Source organism: Aulonocara sp. 'chitande type north' Nkhata Bay, linkage group LG3, assembly GCF_057382095.1.
Source record: "Aulonocara sp. 'chitande type north' Nkhata Bay isolate Kocher_YH1m ecotype deep benthic linkage group LG3, A_spYH_male_GT1.1, whole genome shotgun sequence".
NCBI classification, from domain to species: Eukaryota; Metazoa; Chordata; class Actinopteri; order Cichliformes; family Cichlidae; genus Aulonocara; species Aulonocara sp. 'chitande type north' Nkhata Bay.
In genome coordinates, this window is record NC_141346.1 from 1512509 (window position 1) to 1532851 (window position 20343).

Consider the following 20343-nt stretch of genomic DNA (forward strand, 5'->3'; position numbering starts at 1 on the left):
AGCAGCGCAGATACTGAAGGACCCGTCCCATCCTGGCAACAAACTGTTCCAACTTCTGCAATCTGGTAGAAGGTTCAGCATCATCCGGGCAAGGACAGAGAGACTCAAGAGGAGCTTCTATCCCCAAGCCATCCGTGCCCTAAACACACACACCCGCCCTCTCACATCATCTATAATTGACTGAGACAGGACTCTTCCAGACACTAAACCAAGGCACAATGTACATTTCAATTCCTTTAAATTTAAATATGTTTATATTGTCTATCCTGTAAAATAGTCAGATGTCTATTCATATTAATGTACAGAATTCACCTGCTTGCTGCTACTACTGCACATTCACCCAGTGTATATATATATATATATATAATGTTCTTCCTCTACACCCCCCCTCCCCCCCCCCCCCCCCCCAATTTTTGCACATGTCGAGGAGCGTGTAAGGCCACATTTCACTGTGTGTTATACTTGTATAACTATGCATGTGACAAATAAAGAACCTTGAACCTTGAACCTTGAACCTTGACCCGCCGTGTTCCCCCGCAGGAAACAAGCATCGAAGGCGTTTGGAAAGCGAGGGGGGATGAGTGTGTGCTTATCAATATAAGTGTGTGTGTGTGCGTGTCCATAGTTCAGCTGAGACAGTGTCCTTCACCCTGCCAGGCTAAGTAAACAGTCTTCCAGCCAACCCAGGTGGCCTTGCAGGGAATGGGAAGGAACAGACTAAACACAGCCGTTATCAGGGTGTTGTTGTTCGGCTCCAGCCTCGAGACCGCCGCTGGCGCCAAAGGGGTATCCGCATGAAGTGATGGTGCTTTTTACTTTAGTGCGAACAGCTCATATGAATTTCAAGCCAGCTCCGATCAGCCAAAACGCTGTTACCATGGTTCCGAATAGGTCGATATCTTCAGCACTCAGGCTCACCCGAGCCCAAACTTCTCGTTAAAGGGTGTCAATTGCATTTAGGGACCAGTTGATCCAATCCATAATTCCTCTTTTAGGTTTTAGAGAGCAGACTGTGAGAGAGTGTTCCAGGGAAAAGTAAAAACACAAGACAAGGACATAAGCGGCTAAGCAGGGAAGATAAGGGAGAGGAGAGGAGAAAAAGTGCGACCGCCTTCGCCGAGAGCCAAACGAGAATATTTATTATAGAGAAAGTTTATTGTCATTACCAGTGTTTTGGGAAGTGGAAAAATATCCCCGATACATAAATGACTTTGTGGATGTGGTGAACATAGGAAGTTGAACAGGATCTAGACTAGACTAGACTGTAAACAGAGAAACTCCCTGGCTTTCAATATTTGCATCGGTCATATTCCAAAGAAAGCAGACAGTGAGTGTGAGAGCTGAGCAGGGATCAGTGTGTTCACACTGGCAGCTACAACAAGGTTTCATTTCAACAGTGAACTATGACCAGTCTGACCAGTTTGAAGGCAAATATACACAGTGATGGAATGCAGGAAGCTGCAGTTAGATAAACAGTAAAGAACAAGCACAAAGACAGTAAAATGATCAGGATCCATTAAAAAATGATGGACTAATTTGATTTGTCTTTATTAAAGTTTTTTCTTGTTTATCTTTTGATAAAATTGGTGTCATTGGAGGAAGTCTGATTATGAATTAAAAAATTAATCAATTGGTTGATGTTTGTTACATCTGAACACAGAAACACACGCAGAGAAATCAAATGCAAATTCTATGCAATGAAATAGGAAAGAAAGGCGAGAAATTTTCCAGTGTAGTTAAATGAACTTCACTGCCCCTCCCACCTGTCCTGCTTCAGGTAGAGTCCCGCCTCCTTCCAGGAAGCAGCTCACCTGTGTGTCCGTGTTTAGTGTCCAGGTGTTGAGGGGCACTTGTTGTTTGTTTGTGTGTGTGTGTGTGTGTGTGTGTGTGTGTGTGTGTGTGTGTGTGTGTGTGTGTGTGTGTGAAGAAACTGTAAATTTGCTTTGTTTCCTCCTTTAATCAGAATCGTGTTTATTGGCCAAGTACATGTGCAGACACATACAGGGAATTTGGTTCTGGTAGATGGTGGCTCTCAAGCACAGCAATGTAAATCACACACACACACACACACACACACACACACACACACACACACACACACACACACACACACACACACGTGTCTATAAAATAACGAATCTAAACTTATATACATAAATACAGAAATGAATGAGGTGGAATGAATACTACAGAATGTACATAAGGTGCAGCTGCAGTCTGGCAGTGGGAGCAGTGTGACAGGTCAACTGTTAAGAAGGGAGATGGCGAGGGGAAAGAAACTGTTCCTGTGTCGGGTGGTCCTGGTCTGCAGGCTTCTGTACCGTCTGCCAGAGGGCAGCAGATCAAAAAGTCTGTGTGCAGGGTGTGAGGGGTCTGTGATGATTTTCCCTGCCCGTTTCCTGGTTCTTGAGAGGTACAGATCCTGGATGGAGGGCAGGGGGGCGCCGATGATCCTTTCTGCTGCCCGTACAGTCCGCTGCAGTCTGCTCCTGTCCTGTTTAGTGGCTGCTCCATACCAGACTGTGATGGAGGAGCACAGGACAGACTCAATGACCGCAGTGTAGAACTGGATCAGCAGCTCCTGTGGAAGACTGTACTTCCCCAGTTGTCTCAGGAAGTACATCCTCTGCTGGGTCTGTTTGAGGATGGAGTTGATGTTGGTCTCCCACTTCAGGTCCTGGGAGATGGTTGTACCCAGGAACTTGAAGATCTTCACAGTCGACACAGGGCTGTCTGATATGGTGAGGGGGAGCAGAGTTGAGGGATGTCTCCTGAAGTCCACCGTCATCAGTTTTAAGAGTGTTCAGCTCCAGATTGTGCTGACTGAGTACCAGCCGCTCAACTTCCTGCCGGTATGCAGACTCATCACCATAACAATTTGTCTTTAGGAACTTTACTGTTTGTTCAGCTCATGTTTGATTTCTTCACACAACAAACTGTGTGTGTTTGTATTTCCGGTCTCTCCATTAAAGTCAGTGTGTAAAGTTGTCCTGCCTAACATCAGCTGTGTGCAGCTGAAATCTGCTGCTCTATAGTTCTGTTAGTGTGATCAGAGTCTGGGAAAAAGTTGATTCTGTTCATCTGGACATAGTGTTTTCAGTGGGAGAAATGTTTCATCACTCATCCAAGTACAATACAATAGAGTTTTATTTATTTTGCTCATTTAAAAACCCAAGTGCTTCACGATAATACGGAGGAACAACATAAAACAATGAACAAAGTATAGATGGGGCACCAGCACAGACAGAAGGCAGCCACTAATTCAAGCCACTATTCCAAGCGACTTCTTCAGTCTCAGCTGACTGCAGGTTTCCTAACCTTATCAACAGAACATTTGCATAATGACTGAAACCAACATCACTGAAGGAACAATGGGCTGGGAGTTCAGTTTGTTGATCATAATATGCAAATTCAAATGACCATTGATCAACAACCACTCATCAAAGCCCACTGATCAATGGCCATGAGTCCCATTCACAGAGAGTTGGGGAATGGCTGCTATCACAGCATGTAAGATGGTGACAGATGTACCCTTAGGCCCCTCCTCGATGAGAGATGGTCTTTCCCCTTTCATGTAAATGGCCTCCTTGACTCCTTGACTGTAAAGTCTCTGTCTGACACTGGCTTCCGACCCTCCTCGATCAACTCACCTGGAAAGGCTTTCAAATATCTCTGAATATATTTGAATACAGAAAATATTTGATATATACTTTTGATGTACTTATGCGTTAGATGTTGTAGTTGGTCACTTGTAAATACAGTCTGTGAGCAGCTATGAGGTGAAATATCTCTGTAGAAAGACTACGTTTTCACACTTATGTTGGTTTTTCATATATTCACAGAACATTAATATATTTTGTTGGACAGTTTGTTGTCATTACCAGTGTTTTGGGAAGTGGAAAAATATCCCAGATACATAAATGACTTTGTGGATGTGGTGAACATAGGAAGTTGAACAGGATCTAGACTAGACTAGACTGTAAACAGAGAAACTCCCTGGCTTTCAATATTTGCATCGGTCATATTCCAAAGAAAGCAGACAGTGAGTGTGAGAGCTGAGCAGGGATCAGTGTGTTCACACTGGCAGCTACAACAAGGTTTCATTTCAACAGTGAACTATGACCAGTCTGACCAGTTTGAAGGCAAATATACACAGTATGGAATGCAGGAAGCTGCAGTTAGATAAACAGTAAAGAACAAGCACAAAGACAGTAAAATGATCAGGATACAGGTAAAAATGATTCAGCACATGAAAAAAGTGAAAATCTCAGATAAAATAATTATTGTGGGTGATTTTAACATCCATGTAGATGCTAAAAATGACAGCCTCAACATGGCATTTAATCTGTTATTAGACTCAATTGGTTTCTCTCAAAATGTAAAAGAACCCACCCACCAAGCAGTTTCAGCTGAACAGGAAGTTGTTTCCTGACAAGGAAACTGAAGGAAAAAGGGGTAGATTTCAAACAAACCAATACAACAGATGTCTACTCAGCAACCTGCTAGTAGCCCAAGTGAAGCAGCTGCATTACTTAACAATATATTACTCTCAGCAGAGACTCTCAGAACTCTGTGAAATGCGACAGCTGTGGAGCAGCAGCCTGTTACAAGACTGTGGTCAAGTGAGCCCTCACATGCGAAGTCACGTTCAAGCTAGCCAGCCACACCTACATTCTTGTTGCACTTAGCTTACGTATATTACGGTACCGGTGCCGACTGGCTTAGAAAACAGAGTGTCTTCTGGATACTGTCATGTATGTATGTAGCTAATATTTCAAAACTCAAAGTGGATTGAGAAGAAAAATAGTGAAAAACACCAGTATCCAGAAGACACAGAAGACACAGAAGCCAGTCCTGCAGAGGTAATTGGGTTTAGCGCCCTCCGTCTCCACTGTGTGAGGTCTCCCTCCTGCAGCTCCGTTGGCATTTTCAGGTTGTTGTGGTGGGTCCAGCTGCTGCTGCGGTTGGTCAGGGTCACGTCGACGAGGGGAGAGCAGGAGTCCAGGTCAGCTTCGGCTTCCAGGGCCTGCAGAGCAGCCTGTAATGGGGCTTAAGTAGAAGAAGAGACATGGGTGGACGAACAGGAAAATTATGTGCTATTTGGTATATTATACCTCGCCTCTGTCAGTGCGCCCCAGGGCAGCTGTGGCTACAATGTAGGCCTTTCATCACCATGAATGGCTGAATGTAGTGTAAAGCACTTTGGGGTCCATAGGGACTGAGTAAAGCGCTATACAAATGCAGGTCATTTACCATATTATACGGAGAGGGGAGAAGCGCCGGCCCAAGCTCTGTGTCAGATCTCCCTCCCCTTTCTTCTCCTTCTCTCATATCTCACTTTTAGGTGTTTCTTTAGGCACTTCTTCTGAAGCTGCTTTTTCATTTCCCGCTACACCTTCTATCCACACTATCAGACACCTTTTTATTTAATAAATATAGTCATCTCATCTTTTCTGTAATCTAATCAGTTAACAGGACAGCAGAGATGCATGTTTAAATCTTATCACAGAGGAGAGTTTCCTCCCCACAGTAACTCACTCATGTTGCTTAATCAGCAGAAAACATTCCACAGTGTTACTTCCCCTGGCTAGTCTAGGGGGCTTGAAGGGACAAACATAAAGGTAAATAGTGAAGGAGGAGCTAAGATCATAATTTTAAAAGTTTATTTCATGCTAGTGTTGAAATTCTGGTTCAGACTGAGGATTAACTCCAGGGAGAGCCATGGCCAACATAACAAACAAATCTTCCCTGATATGAAAAAAAGAAACTTACCTAACTCTCAAGAAAACAAAATATACAACCTATAACCATAACCTACCTGACAACACATAAACAAGAGAAAACAGGGTCAAAATAAAAGCTCTCCCCTACAGGCAGTCTGAACATGAACACATACAAGTCACAAAGGCATGCAAGCCAAGCAGTCACAGAGCCTGCCTCTCCTAACTCCTCCATTTGTTTAGTGGCTGTCTTCCACCCAGAGCCACTATCTCCCCTTCCTCTCTCACCTTCACGGCCCACTGCCTTCTCCTCTCCTAGAATGTGACATGGTGCCTTTCACACACACACACACACACACACACACACACACACACACACACACACACACACAACCTTTGATAGAAGTAACTAGTGTGTGTGGGGTCAAGATGTGACCCTGTGAAGACTCCCCAAAGCTGGTGCCAGGAGTCTAGCGGTCCATCTAAACATAAGGCTCTTAGCCCAAAGCTGACACAGCTACGTTTATCCTACCATAAAACAATAAGAGCAGGTACGACCTCTCACCTGCTCCCAGGATGTGGGTGTGAATGCCAGAACACTCTGGAATGCACACAAAGTCTTTGCAGACAACTAAGGATCAACCCTCTACCAACATGACATTGATTATAAAACTCTAAGCATATATGAGTAGATATTTCTAAGCATGAATGACAATCAACAATACAAATCTAACAGATCCTGGTGTTATTTGTCTCTCAGAAACAGTTCATAACTTCAACTCATCCATGTCACCTAAAAGGTAAACCTGTTTCTCCATCACCTGTTCAGCTCTGATGATTCAGTAAGGACATCTCCTGGTTTCATCTTCATGTTTCCCTCTCACCACATATCCAAACCGACATCATGACCAGCAGCTTTACAGCTGTGGCTCCAGCAAACATCAGCTGATACTAGAAATTAATATTAAATAAATTCTAACAACAGCTGATCAAGCTTAAACGTGCTGCTGTTGTTTAGCGCGACATCTGCTGGTTTCCTCTTTCTGGCGCAAAGTGGGCGATAAACAAACAAGAGAGAAAAACTGATCAGCTGATCACTGATCAGTTTCATGATTGAAGTAGCAACAGGAGAGGGAGGGGGGAGAATGAGAGAAGAAGAGGCAGCTGTGCAGCGTAAACACAGAATAACTCCAGCTTTGTGCCTTTTCCATTGTAGCTGAAGTCCGGGACAAACTGTTCCTTTTCACCTCAATATTATAATATTTTCTCTGAATACGAGACGATTCTGTTTGTACGGGACGGTAAAAAGGCCAGCCTCCACCACTTGCTAATGTTACTAAATCTGTGGAAGCTCTGCCACAGCCACCACCAAGCAATTTTACACATCTGCTAACCAGAACGCTGTTTACTCGCATGTGACATCATTCCCAGGTCCGTGTTCCTATTTTCAAGGTAAGTCGAACGCAACACATGAAGTAACGAATAACGAGCCTACACAGTAAAATTCGGAGTGTTAAAATAACACTTAAAGAGTTAAATTTAACACTGGTCCGAGTCTATTTGGAAGGCCACCCTGGAATGTGCAGTTTTGTCTCACAGCAAAATGCCACAGATGCCACAAGCAATGAGGGAGCGTGCAATTGGCATGCTGACAGCAGGAATGTCAACCAGATCTGTCGCCCGTGCATTGAATGTTCATTTCTCAACCATAAGCAGCACATCCAACCGGCCTCACCACTGCAGACCTCGTGTAACCACACCAGCCCAGGACCTCCACATCCAGCAGGTTCACCTCCAAGATCGTCTGAGACCAGCCACCCAGACAGCTGCTGGAACAATTGGTTTGCACAACCAAACAATTTCTGCACAAACTGTCAGAAACCATCTGAGGGACGCTCAACTGCATGCCCGTCGTCCTCATCGGGGTCTTGACCTGACTCCAGCTCGTCGCCGTAACAGACTTGTGTAGGCAAATGCTCACATTCGATGGCGTCTGGCACGTTGGAGAGGTGTGCGCTTCACGGATGAATCATGGTTCACATTGTTCAGGGCAGATGGCAGCTGAGAATGTCCCAGTTCTTGCATGGCCAGCATACTCACCGGACATGTCACCCATTGAGCATGTTCGGGATGTGCTTGACCGGCATATACGACAGCGTGTACCAGTTCCCACGAATATCCAACAACCTCGCACAGCCATTGAAGTGGAGTGGACCAACATTCCACAGGCCACAATTGACAATCTGATAGACTCCATGCGACGATGTGTTGCACTGCATGAGGCAAATGGTGGTCACACCAGATACTGACCGGTTCTGGGTCCCCAGACCCCCAATAGCGCAAAAAACTGCACATTCCAGGGTGGCCTTTTGTTGTGGGCAGTCTGAGGTACACCTGTGCACTACTCATGATGTCAGATCAGCATCCTGATGTGGCACACCTGTGAGGTGGGATGGATTATCTCAATATAGCAGATGTGCCCACTACCACACATTTGGACTGATTTGTGACCACTGTTTGGGAGGAATGGTTAACCTTGAGTCGTGGTCAAGTCTTGTCAGCTTTAGTCAGCTTTTACCAGTCAGTCAGTTTGTTTCTATTTCCATTCATTCATTCATCCATTCTTTCTTTCTTTGCTGATAGTGGAACCCATCGTCGCATTTAGAGCTCCGCCCTCAGCAAAATGACGTCATTTCAAAAAGAAGAAAAAGAACTTTAGATCAGATTACCTCGCTGAATCCTTTTTAGGCAGCGACTCTCATTTTCTAATTGTCCCAAATAAGTGGCTTTCTCCAGAGCCCATTTTAATGTGGAGAAACTCACTTGCAACGGTTTTCTCGACATGTTGTGTAGCGCTTTTAATTCCCGTTGTGCAGATCTGCTTAAAGAAAAGAAATTGACAAACAGAAATCAGTGCACTGTTCAAAAAATTAAAATAAAATGAAAGATAAAAGATAAAACTAAAAAACAAAAGTAGATGAAAAAACAGAAGCCCGGTCTTGGGACTTGTCACAGAATATTCTTTCTCTTATAGGTGAGAAAACACCAAATCTAAAACTTGGTGCCATGGTAAGACCTTCCCCATACTTCAGAAACAGAAACAAAAACAAACAAAAATCTGCCAGTTTCACTCATTTAAGCTCTGGCTGCAGGACTCTGTTCACCCTGCTATCATGTTCCCCAAAATAATACTAATTCAGTCGTCTATGTATCAGTTCTCACCCCACTCAATAAACCAGGCAGGATGATGGTAACAGTATTATCTACTTAAAATTGTGTTTGATCCTAATGAGCTTCATTCCGTGTGTGTGTGTGTGTGTGTGTTAGTCGGGTTAATACATTTTCTATTTCTATGTATCCTTTTATGTACACAGCAAATCCAGCATGTCCAAATTAACACTGTCGGATTTGACTTCAACACTATTAAAGTGTCTATATGGGTCCACACCAGAGAGTGTTAATTTAACTCTTTTTGGAGAGTTGGTACGTTAACTCTGATTTAGTGTTAAACACCAAATCTGTCTGGAGTTGATAATTTAACACTTGGTGTTAAGAGTTTATATATTAACTCTCAAAGAGTATTTTAGTTTAACTACGTAAGAGTTATCTTCTAATTCATTCTAAAAAGCGGGAATTTTACTGTTCTGAACTTCTAGAAATTTCTTTTGGAAATAAACATTTACTAAAAAGATGCAATGTTTTTGAAAAACATTTATTCTGAACTGTGCACCACAATTTCAAAACATTTTCTGAAACATGTAACGGTATACATGTTCTCACTTTCATTAGAATTGTGTTTATCAAAAGGTCTGACATGGTAAATGCAAATAACAGCATCTCATCACTTATTTCTTCAATACAATATGCATGTCCTTCATTCATCCCTTTGTGGAACTTCAACGCACTTCTGCTCTCCCCCATATTCCATCTTCACAAGCATATCCTGTGTGGAGATTGAATAAAAATTAGTTGACACTAATTAATGGCACAAATAATCCAGTAAACAATTGCAGCACAGTAAAAAAAAAAGGAATCCTCTTTGAGCCATTACTTGTGTAAAGTATTTTCCTAAAAGACAAGGACACAGGCAACAGGTAATACTGAACTAAATGTAAAACCTCAACCTTTTTCATTTTTACCTAAACCGTGTGCACAAAACTCTGGAGGGATCTATGCTAACGTAGAAACCAGTCAGGACGTCAGCTACTGCTGTTTGCTCGTGTTTTTTATGGGCGATCGTTTTCAGGCTTCAAGTAGCACCATTATACCAACATTTCACATTCTAGACATTGTTTTAGGCGTATTTGACCAAAAGTTTGACTGAAAATTCACATGCAAGCTTTTTTTCAAGGCTGTGGTATTTGCCCGCAAACAATACCTTTCAGCTAGCTAAAACAGAATATTATGCTATCAGCGAGCAACATGGCTAATGCCTTTCACACAGCTTCGTCTCAACTCCAAAGAGCCACAGAAGTAAAAGCTAATAGAAATAATTGAAACAATCTTTGAAAGAATGACTTACCAAGCATGGCAAACAACTCAAATATGTAGAGCAAAATGTTCTGAAACGGCTTCACTTCAGCTTCGATTGGAGCCGTGCTGGGGGCGGAGTCTGTGAATTTACTCTGTTGGTGTCATAGCCCCTGTAGGAGTTCAGAGTTAAGAGGTCAAGAGTTAATGTTTCCATTGTAACACCTCCAGATTTGACAGAGAAACACTCATTTTTAACACTCGATTTTAACTACTATCATTTTACACCTCAGAGTTACATTAAAAGAATGTGACTCTGCTTAGAGTAAAATTAACTCTACTTTTGCAAGAAGACTATTAACACCAAAACATTTAACACTTTTGAATTTGCTGTGTACCTTCCCCCTTGATTCTGAAACAAAACTCCGTTCACTCCAAATTTTGTTTCAGGAGCATCTAAATGAAAAACTCAGCTAAACCCCAAATGCTTGCAGGTTACCATCGGCAACCACGCTGTGTGTTGTTAACCCCTTCTACAAGTGCCCTCTTTGGATGTGTGCCACTTTATGTATGATTTTGTGTTATGTCTGGTGCATATTATGTGCATGTGTGGTGTCTCTTTCCATTTTTCTAACAGTACACTTGCATACCTCAGTGCTTGTCTTCCTCCCCCTTTTTTTGGTGGTCTGGACACTGTGTCAATCCTCCACTTCCAGGCAGTCGCTTGTCTCCCTGGATTCCTTAACCCAATTTGATTCCCCACACTAAAACAGCCGCCTCTGTCCTCACCTGCTCTTTTCTCTCTGTTCTTCTCTCCCACTTTGCAGTCCAATGGCAAACAGTTCTCTTCACCTCTTGTCCCGTGTATCTCTTTGTCCCACTGTACATGCTGTACAGTGCAGCGAGGAATGCCCAGACCTCTACATTGGAGAGACCAAACAGCCACTTCACAAGCGCATGGCACAACACAGAAGAGCCACCTCCACAGGACAAGACTCAGCAGTCCATCTGTATCTTAAGGATAAAGGACACTCTTTCGAGGATGCCAATGTTCACATTTTGGACAGAGAGGACAGATGGTTTGAAAGAGGAGTGAAAGAAGCCATCTATGTCCACTGTGAGCGACCATCTTTGAACAGAGGCGGGGTTTACGACACCAACTCTCTGCCATCTATAATCCAGTTTTGAGATCCCTCCCAGACGCCTTAACGCCCACTCACATCCTGGGCCACCTGATCTCAGGAATTCGCATGATAAGGTGGGGCCAGGTTTCACAATGAACCCACCCGAAACTCTGGCTGATTGGGACCCACACCCAGTTTCACACCTTGGCTCAGGCGATTAGAGGATCATCAGGGGTCCTTTTGTCCCTCTGTGGGGGGTCACTCCCACTAGGTTTATATCTGGGACTCTCCACCATTTGACCTTAGAACTGAAGAAGCTTCTCGGATGAGAGGTGAAACGTCTTCAAGTAACTTAAAGAAGTCCAGACGCTTTTCTTTGCAAGCTCCTTTGACTACGATGACCTGGATGACTGAGAACCTTCACAGACATACAAACTCCGAAGCACGTACCAACTCAGAAGCACATAAAAACTCAAAGCACGTACAAAAGACAACAGAAGTGCTCCAGGATGCTGGGCGCAGTGTTGAGCTTTTGTTACCTCGTGGCTACACAAGCCAGCAAGTACCAACGACCGGATTTGGTGTGTGGTAGTAACAGGTAAATGAACTTTTTTTTAAAAATTATTATTTGACTATATATGAATTAGGGCTGGGCAAAACGATTATTTTCCTAATCGATGAATCTAGCGATTAATTTTTCGATGCATCGATTAATCTAACGATTCATTTTTCAATCCGATTTGATTTCGATTAACGATTTTTTCCCCCATTATTTGACTTGTATAGCAATTTCACATTTACTAATTTATGTATATAAATGAAAAACACAAATTTATTCATTTGAAGACCTTTTAATAAAAAAAGAAATTGCAAAATAAAGTTGTAGAGGTCGTACAATCAATACAATAGAGATAGCATTTAACAAGAAATGAAATGTGCAAACATACATAAAATTAAGGAAAAGTTAACAAAACATTTCAAATAAATAGCAACAATGGTGTCTTTAAACAAACAAAATGTAACATTCACTTTGCTTTCTGCCAAAAAGTGCTCTTCATTCACAAAACAAAATCCACAACAACATTGTACTACAATCTTCTGTTTTTAACAAAAAATTAAATGTTTTGCAAAACAAATATAACAAAGGAAATCATAGCAAAAAATTAATAATATACAAACAGCAGCAATGGCGTCTTTGAACAAATAATGAAATGACAAGCTACCCCTAAGTAGGACTCTGTGACCAGACTTGTCCAAGCATCAGTGGTAAGGGAGATTTTGGATGTTTTGGAGGCTTTTTTTTAGTTCATTGCTTAGTCTCTGCACTGAAGTTTCATACTTTCTCTTCATCATGCTTGTAAAATGACGCTTAGACGGCAGAGTGTAACCTGGTTGGAAAGTGGTCAGCATTTCTTTGAATCCCTCACCCACAGCAAGTGGTCTCTTGTCTTTTAAAATCATAGCTAAGACGCTCTCAGTAAGTACAGCCACCTCCTGGGGGGTGCATGGTGTACTTCTTCTCTGACAGTAGTCCTCCAGACTTTTCTGTTTATTCCTGAAATCATAAATCACACACAGCACAGATGAATTCGAATAATTACAAAATAATTATATGGAAAGCATAATATCAAAATAATTTGATAAGGATCTGGTTGTTATATAATATATATATATAAAAATATAAACCATGTATGTGCCTTACTGTTATGCCATGTGCTTTCATAGCATAACAGTAAGAGGTTAATGATAATCCCCAATGTTGAACATATGATATGCAGTAATCATGATGGCTGGAAAAGATAACGTTTAAACAGCCAGGGCTGATGGCACCTTTACTGGTGCACTGCTTTCTAGTCATTAGATGGCATAACTTTGACCTATAAGATCAAGCTGGAGAAGCATTATGTATAAAAACAGCGTTCAAATAGGATGAAACACATTAAATTTGACAAATCAAGAGTTCATTGTCATTTTGCTTTTGCAAGCACTTTAACAATGTTGTAATAGTGTCCACGACGGCTACGTTTAGCAGGTGGTGCATTATCCTTGTTAACATTTCTCTTTCGGCCAATTCGCTGTCTCACATTTTTGTCTTTCGCCGATTCTGATAATCAGCCTGCGTGCATTCAGACTCATTTTGCCAGCATGGGCCACAAACAAAAACAACAACAACAACTAAACAGCAGCTGCTATATGTTACTGCTAAGCAGCTTAAATGAGTTTTGCATTTACGGAGGTTGGGTGTTTATCTCTGTCTATGAGTGAGTGTACGTCTACGTGGGGGGGTCTGGATGAATTAACGGGTAAAAACTAGCGTTAGTAAAAGAGTTGAAAACTTACGGTGGTTTGTCCTTTGCAGAAGCTGCTCCTGGATGCAGTCGTTTGAGGTGCTGGTGCATAGCCGTCGTGCTTTTATGATAGGCCATTTCCACCTCACAAAGCCGGCAAACGACTGAATCACTTCCTTTTCTGTTAAAATGTCCCCATACTGTAGAACTGCGTGTTCGGGTGGAGTGATTTAAGTTGACTGCAACTGCCTCACTCATGATTCCGCTACTCGCTGCCGCCATGTCTTTTTTTTAAAAGTGACGACGCATCGACGCAGATTTTTTTACGTCGACGTATTTTTTGCGTCGACGTAATCGATTACGTCGACGCGTTGTCCCAGCCCTAATATGAATGCTCGTGTATAAATACACAAACAATACACACATGCTTTCAATTGTGTAATTTAAGTGATCTAGTAGCTCTGCTTTGGAAGTTCAGTTCATGCTAGAAATGTGTTTTGGAGTTTGTATGTGTTTTGTCTCTAGGGGCCACCGCATATATTTATATATAAACATATATAAATAAAACCACTTTTTTTACATTAGTAATTCCTTTTGTACATAATTTTATATTATTGTTAATAATAAATTAATAAAGCAACAAAACAACCTGAAGAGCCGGTTCGGAGCCGAAAGAGCCGGCTCTCTAAAAAGAGCCGGAAATCCCATCACTAAGTGGTTCCCAAACTCTTTTGGCTAGGCCCCCCTTTGTTTTACAAGAAAAAATGTTGCCCCCCCCCCCTGCTCACACGCACGCACAAACACATCCTCCAACCACACACGCCCATATTTTGCTCCATTGCTGTTTATTTCACACCTCAAACATTTAGTAAACAATTAAGCAAATACAAGTAATCTGCAAAAAATTACAGGTGGTAATAAAATAAACTACACACAACGTCAAAGGCTTCCATGTCACGCTGTGCGCCGCATTATTGTTTACATGAGATGAATTGCAGAATGGCAGATAGAGACAAAATACTGTTAATCTGACTGTCTGCAGGTTTTACACGCAGTTACTGTCCCTCCATTTACAAAGGCAGAGGCGTCACGGTGGGATTATTTTACATGTAGTTGTTTGTTTGTTTTTCCTGCGTAATAATTCAACATTGCTGTCAATGCATTTTTCAAAAAATGCCTCTCTGTGCAAACTGGCTTTAAAAACATAAACATCTGTGGGATCCTGTTTGTCTGTGATTTGAACCGGGGGAACAAATCGTGGCAGGATCAGCCTGATGTTATTTGCTGTAACTTTACTGTATAAAGAGCAAACATCTCCAAAATGTCAGGAGTAGATAGTCATTACAACAAGTGTTTGTGAACTAAAAATCAAGAATGTGGGATCCTGTTTGTCCGTGATTTGAAGAGCCCAGCGCTGCTCCCGACGAAGGGAAAACCAATTCTGTTGCAGAGACCTACCTCGGCACCTGTGCAGGTGAAGCCAAAGGGCAGATTTGCTTCACCATATTTTCTAGTCTTTGGCTTAGAATGAAGTTGGTTTGGAAACATATTCAGCGATGCTTCATCTCCTGCTTTGTGTTTGTGTGGGCGCCGTGCTAGCAGAACAAGCCATGTTTTTTTTTGTTTTTTTCCCTTTTCATACCGCACCCCCCCTGCAATGGCTCTGTGCCCCCCCCCCGGGCCCCACACTTTGGGAAGGTCTGGGTTAGTGATTATTAATATCTGTAACTTTATTCAAATATATTTTACAAAGTCCTCTAAAAGATTAGCAAAAAAATTGAACATTAAATTCAAATCACAGAGAAACAGTTTCAGTTGATTTGTGAAGTTATTTGGTTGTAATAGTCATTTGGCCCAAACGTCAGATTATATACAGACAATACATATATAGTACCCAATGTACATTATCGTACTAACCTAAATCACTAAACGCCCTAAAGTTATACTTGAAATTCTAACATAAAAAAATGCTAACCCAATATATGAAGTCAGTGACAACTAGAAATAATAGCACCTCGATTAAAAGTTTGAAAAATCTACACAGCGTTCCAAATCAAACATATGTTAGTAGCAAATGTTGTGTTAGAGTCCCCTGAAGACAGAGAAAGATGTTAACATTTTTAAAGTGCTTTGAATATTATTCCAGATTTGTGGACCTCTACTTGGTCATACTATAGACAAAAAATAATACAAAGAAACAAAAAAGGTCTTATAACAGACACATTAAAGTGATGGTGAGATCCTTGTCCTTTATTTAAAATCAAGGTGTTTCCTGCATGTGGACGTCTTATGGCCTGAGCTCTTATTGGCTGTTGTGCATGTGAGTTATACCTGAGTTCCTGTGCAGGTGTGGGGTTAACGAACACCGGCTATTAATGTCTGCCTCATTTCCCTGATAAATTCTTCTTTCCTCTCTCAGCTGCTCATTAAACAAAACTGTGTCTTAAAACTGTGTCACTGCATTTCTTTGTGTTCTTAACTTTTACTGTAAAAATAATATATTCAGTAAACCACATTTAGCTGTTTTGGCTCTTTAGTGTTATGGAGTCTGTGAGGACAGGGTTTGGGGAGTGGGTGACAGAACGAGGAACTGTTCAGAGACCCTAACCCTGCTTTCTGGTTTTAACGTAAAAATTCATCCAGATGTCTAGAAATTAGAGCTGCACCATCCAAAGTGGGATGGATGCCATCTTCCTCAATAAGATCAGGGTTTTCGCTGAAGGTTTGCCAGTTATCTATAAATACCACACTGTTTTCTGAGCACCACTCCGACAGCCAGCGGTTCAGTGACAGCATGGTCTCATTGGGGAGGGGACCAGAGAAAGCTACAGTATCTGACATTGTTCTGGCAAAGTTACAAACAGATGCAATACTATTTTTAGTGTCCTCAAATTGCTGTAGCTGCATATCATTACTGCCAACATGAATTACAATCTTTCGAAATCTATGTTTAGCCAGTCTCAGATCAGCCTCAATGTCAGGTGCTGTTGCTCCTAGAATGCATTTGATCATAGTTCCTGGAGTCTTTAGCTGCACATTTCTGAGTGCAGAGTCACCAATAACCAGATTTGATTTCATAATGTGTAGATTGCCTAGATTGATTATGAGATCTTGATCTAAGTTCTCCTCTTCCTCGGTCTTCTGCAGTTGTTGGCATTCTTCCTCACTTGAGGACCCCTCTCCAGTACTTTTTGAATGGTTTAAGAATGGTTTAAGATTAAGAATGGTCTTTAAATTTTTATATATTTCCTTCTTTTGTCCATTCAGTGTTTTCTGTATTTGTTTAATCGTGTCTTCATCTGCCAGCCGATGAAGGAGAGGTCCACAGTAAAGTCTGACAAAGCAGAAAACCACAGTTAAAGTTAATGAAGTGGGTTAAACATCTGTGGAGCACATCATTGGTCTGCTGTTTACCGTGCACACTGAGGTTCTGGTAGAGGGGAACACAGCAGCTGGTTCAGGTGGAGGCTCTGCCTCATGCAGCACTGCCATTGGCTGAAAGCATGAGCCACACGTGGCTGCCAGTTACGCACACCTTCATCCTTTAAAGCTTTCATCTTCCTCTCAAACTCGTCCTCTACAGACAAAGTAAGACAAAGTTTTGGTGCCCAAGAACCAGAGACCAGCAGCAGTTTCTCTTCTTGTTCAGACTGATGTGGAAGCATCAGTGCTGCTGCTGTCACACAAAATCTGTTTAGAGGAACTCTGAATACAGGAACTCTGACTACAGTCCATCTGCTGACTGCTTCTTACACCAATAAATGCATGTCATTGTAGATATCCATCATGTTACCCAGTGAGACTAACCTGGACCATCGGGCTCACACACTAACCACAGCAGGAGAGCATGGAGGCAGTTTACAGTTTCAGGCTTTGGGTGGTGCTGTAGCTTCTTAAACCAGAAAACAGTCACACAGACTGGCAGCTTCAGCTGGTCGGGGATGTTTTCTAAGTCTGAAGTCTGAACCTGCAGAGCTTCCTCAAACACCCTGCGACGCAAACGCTCAGGAGCCTGCACAGATAAGATGCTCACATGTACCACAGAAACACGTCTGCCTGTCAGAGTAATTAAACACATATTTAATGATTAACCTCAGTACCTCATTCAGACACTGTAGTTTCAGTTGTTTCTGTTCATCACTGCTGGGAAGTATTGATGGGACACGGTAGTATTTGATCTCTTCTCCATCCCTGCCATATTCAGTAATCTCACCTCCTGTTAACAGTCCATAGAAGTACTGTCTGATGCGGTAAGCAGCTGTGTAACTACTACTCTGTGAAAAGTCCTCCACAAGTGGGGTCAGCAGGATTGTCTTCCAATCCACAACACTTGTGACAAAAGTGGTGAGTTCTCCACGCTCAACTTTTTCACACACCCATGGTGGCAACTTAGAACTTGTTTTTTCTGGTTTAACATATTTTTGAATGGCGAGTTTGAATGTTTGGTTCTCTTTTTTACCAACATGATTTAAAGCTTTACTCAGAGCACGTTCTCTCTTCTGTGAGTCGTCCAAGCCATCCAGGTTCACTTTACTTAAAAAGCCGAGCATACCATCCAGTCTTTTAATGCTTTTCTCACCAGGTGAAGATGATTCCTTTGCAAAAGTGCCATAGTCTTCTAATCTTGAATAATTATTTCCTGCTATTGAAGCAAAGACTGGCATGAGAGCAGGGTCCAATTTAAAATGCTCACAAAACGTTGAACGTGTGTAGATCTTAGCAGGAATTTTTCCATCTTCTACTTTTTTCCACTCAAAGTTGTTGAGATAAAGGAAACCTTTGTGCACATCAAAGATGTAAAAATCTTTGTCAATGGACAGCACAGCACATTGTTTCTGATTTGCAGCAGAAACAACCTCAGGGTCTGCCTCTCCTAAACACACTTTAAACTTTATGCCTTTTTCCCTTAAGATTTCTATGAAGACATCTTTGACCAGAGGTGGTAAGACACTATATGTCTCTGGTACAGTGCCGTCAGGCTCTGTCTCTGCTACTGTCTTTGCTTTTTTCAGTTTATATTTTAGACTAGACACATTGTGTTCATGCTTCTCGGGCCCTGAGCCTCCATCCAGGATGACGTACGGATTGACTTCACAGTCCTGCAGAGTCTTAAAGAACTTGCAGACCTCATGTTTGAATCCAGGATAATCCCCTCCACAGCGCTGGTCCAGCTTTGGATCGGATGTATAATACAAAGAATAGTACAGAGCATTACCATCAATGATGAGACCTGTTTTTTCTACCTTAACTTCTTTGCAGAGACACAAATCATCTATCATTTTCTTTAATGTTGAAACCTCCATGATTCCTTAAAGTGTGGATGAAGATGAGCGGTGGTTCTTGTGCTAATGCCCTTCTGTCTGCAGATATTTGTACACCTACTAGAGTCCACACCCACACCGACACAGCGAGTCAAACCTGTTTGGACTAATTTAACATACCTAACTTGCTCTTTTGGTTTCATTTCTTTATTCTTCATGTTGTGATTTTCTGTTTCATTTCACTTTGTGGAGCAAAATCAAATGTGTTTCATCAGCTTTCCAGCTGTTAATAATGCAAAGGTACTTTGTGTCCATCACAAAGGCTCAACTCTGCCATGAACTGGAAACTGCTGCAACTCGAGCATCACCATCCACAGTGAAGCCAGTGTTATATAACCATGGACTGTGAGCATGCTGACTAAGAAAGAAGCAACTGTTCCAAAATCGACATCTTGAAGCCCGAGTGAAAGTCGCAGCTCCTCGTCATGGACGAGTGAAATGTCTTTTGGAGAAAGATTAAATGTGTCATGGAGAGTGGAATGAGAGGACTCAGGCGCGAGACTCCTTGCGAAGTGATGGTGAATTTATTTACAGTGAAAAAACGGCAACAGTTCGACTCCGTAATCCAAAAGAGCAGTGAAGTGACAAGGTGACTTCTCCCTGACAAGGTGACAGTGCAATATGAACACCGGTGTACCACAAGGCTGTGTGATGAGCCCTTTACTCCCTCTTCACCCACGACTGCAGACCTGCCGATGGTTCTAACATTCATTCATTAACATCCACATTAAGGGGACGGCTGTGGAGCGTGTGAGCAGCTTCAAGTTCCTGGGAGTCTGTCACGGCGAGTGAGAGGAGCCGTGTGGAGGAGGAAAAGGAGGATCCAAACGCAGGCAGTCGTGAAGGTGTAAAAGGTGATTTATTGAACACAAAAGGAGAGGCAAACGGCAACACGGAGAACTAAACTATACTGGGAAACAACTAAAACTACAAAGCACAAACCTGAATGAGAACGAGCAGAGGAGAATGATGATGGACAGCAGGGAGAACACACGGGTGAGACATGGTAGATACACAGACGGACCAGCAACAACAATGACGGAAGACTTAAATACACAGAGAACCACAGGGGAATTACACACAGGTGGTGGACACAGCTGGGAATAATCAACAAGACGAGACAAAGGTAAAACTGAACACACTCACATGAGACGCAGACCTTCACAATAAAACAGGAAACAAAACACACTTTACTAAGACACAGACTAGACAGAGACAGACTTGAAATGACATATGAAACTAAACCCACATCTTAAACCCAGATAAACAGAAACATGGAACTCTAATAATAGACATAAACATTACCATAACACGACAAGAGAACAAGAACACAATCCCTGATGCAAACTTAAATCAAAACACAATAAACTCAAAATACTGGGTCCAACGGACCCAGAACCGTGACAGAGTCCACATCTCC

At 42.1% G+C, this 20343-nt stretch overlaps 1 protein-coding gene across 1 annotated transcript; it reads right to left on the minus strand.

Annotated features, from left to right (window-relative positions):
* Window positions 1–15360: 15360 nt before the first annotated feature.
* On the minus strand, window positions 15361–18923 carry LOC147333439 (single-strand DNA endonuclease ASTE1-like). The gene is made up of 4 exons (XM_086267249.1): window positions 17703–18923; window positions 17410–17614; window positions 17017–17179; window positions 15361–16936 (listed from the first exon to the last, which is right to left on the minus strand). Exons 1-4 carry the CDS (start codon window positions 18903–18905, stop codon window positions 16225–16227), a joined length of 2283 nt encoding a protein of 760 aa, XP_086123375.1. The 5' UTR covers window positions 18906–18923; the 3' UTR covers window positions 15361–16224.
* Between the last annotated feature and the right edge of the window lie 1420 nt (window positions 18924–20343).

Bases quoted from the DNA above. Each gene is read 5' to 3' on its own strand.
- LOC147333439 (XM_086267249.1), bottom strand. From the start codon at position 18,905: ATGGAGGTTTCAACATTAAAGAAAATGATAGATGATTTGTGTCTCTGC. The intron at 17,615-17,702 runs GTACTGAGGTTA...TTATCTGTGCAG, and splicing joins AACTACAGTGTCTGAATGAG to GCTCCTGAGCGTTTGCGTCG. The intron at 17,180-17,409 runs GTTAGTCTCACT...CTTTGTCTGTAG, and splicing joins GTGTGAGCCCGATGGTCCAG to AGGACGAGTTTGAGAGGAAG.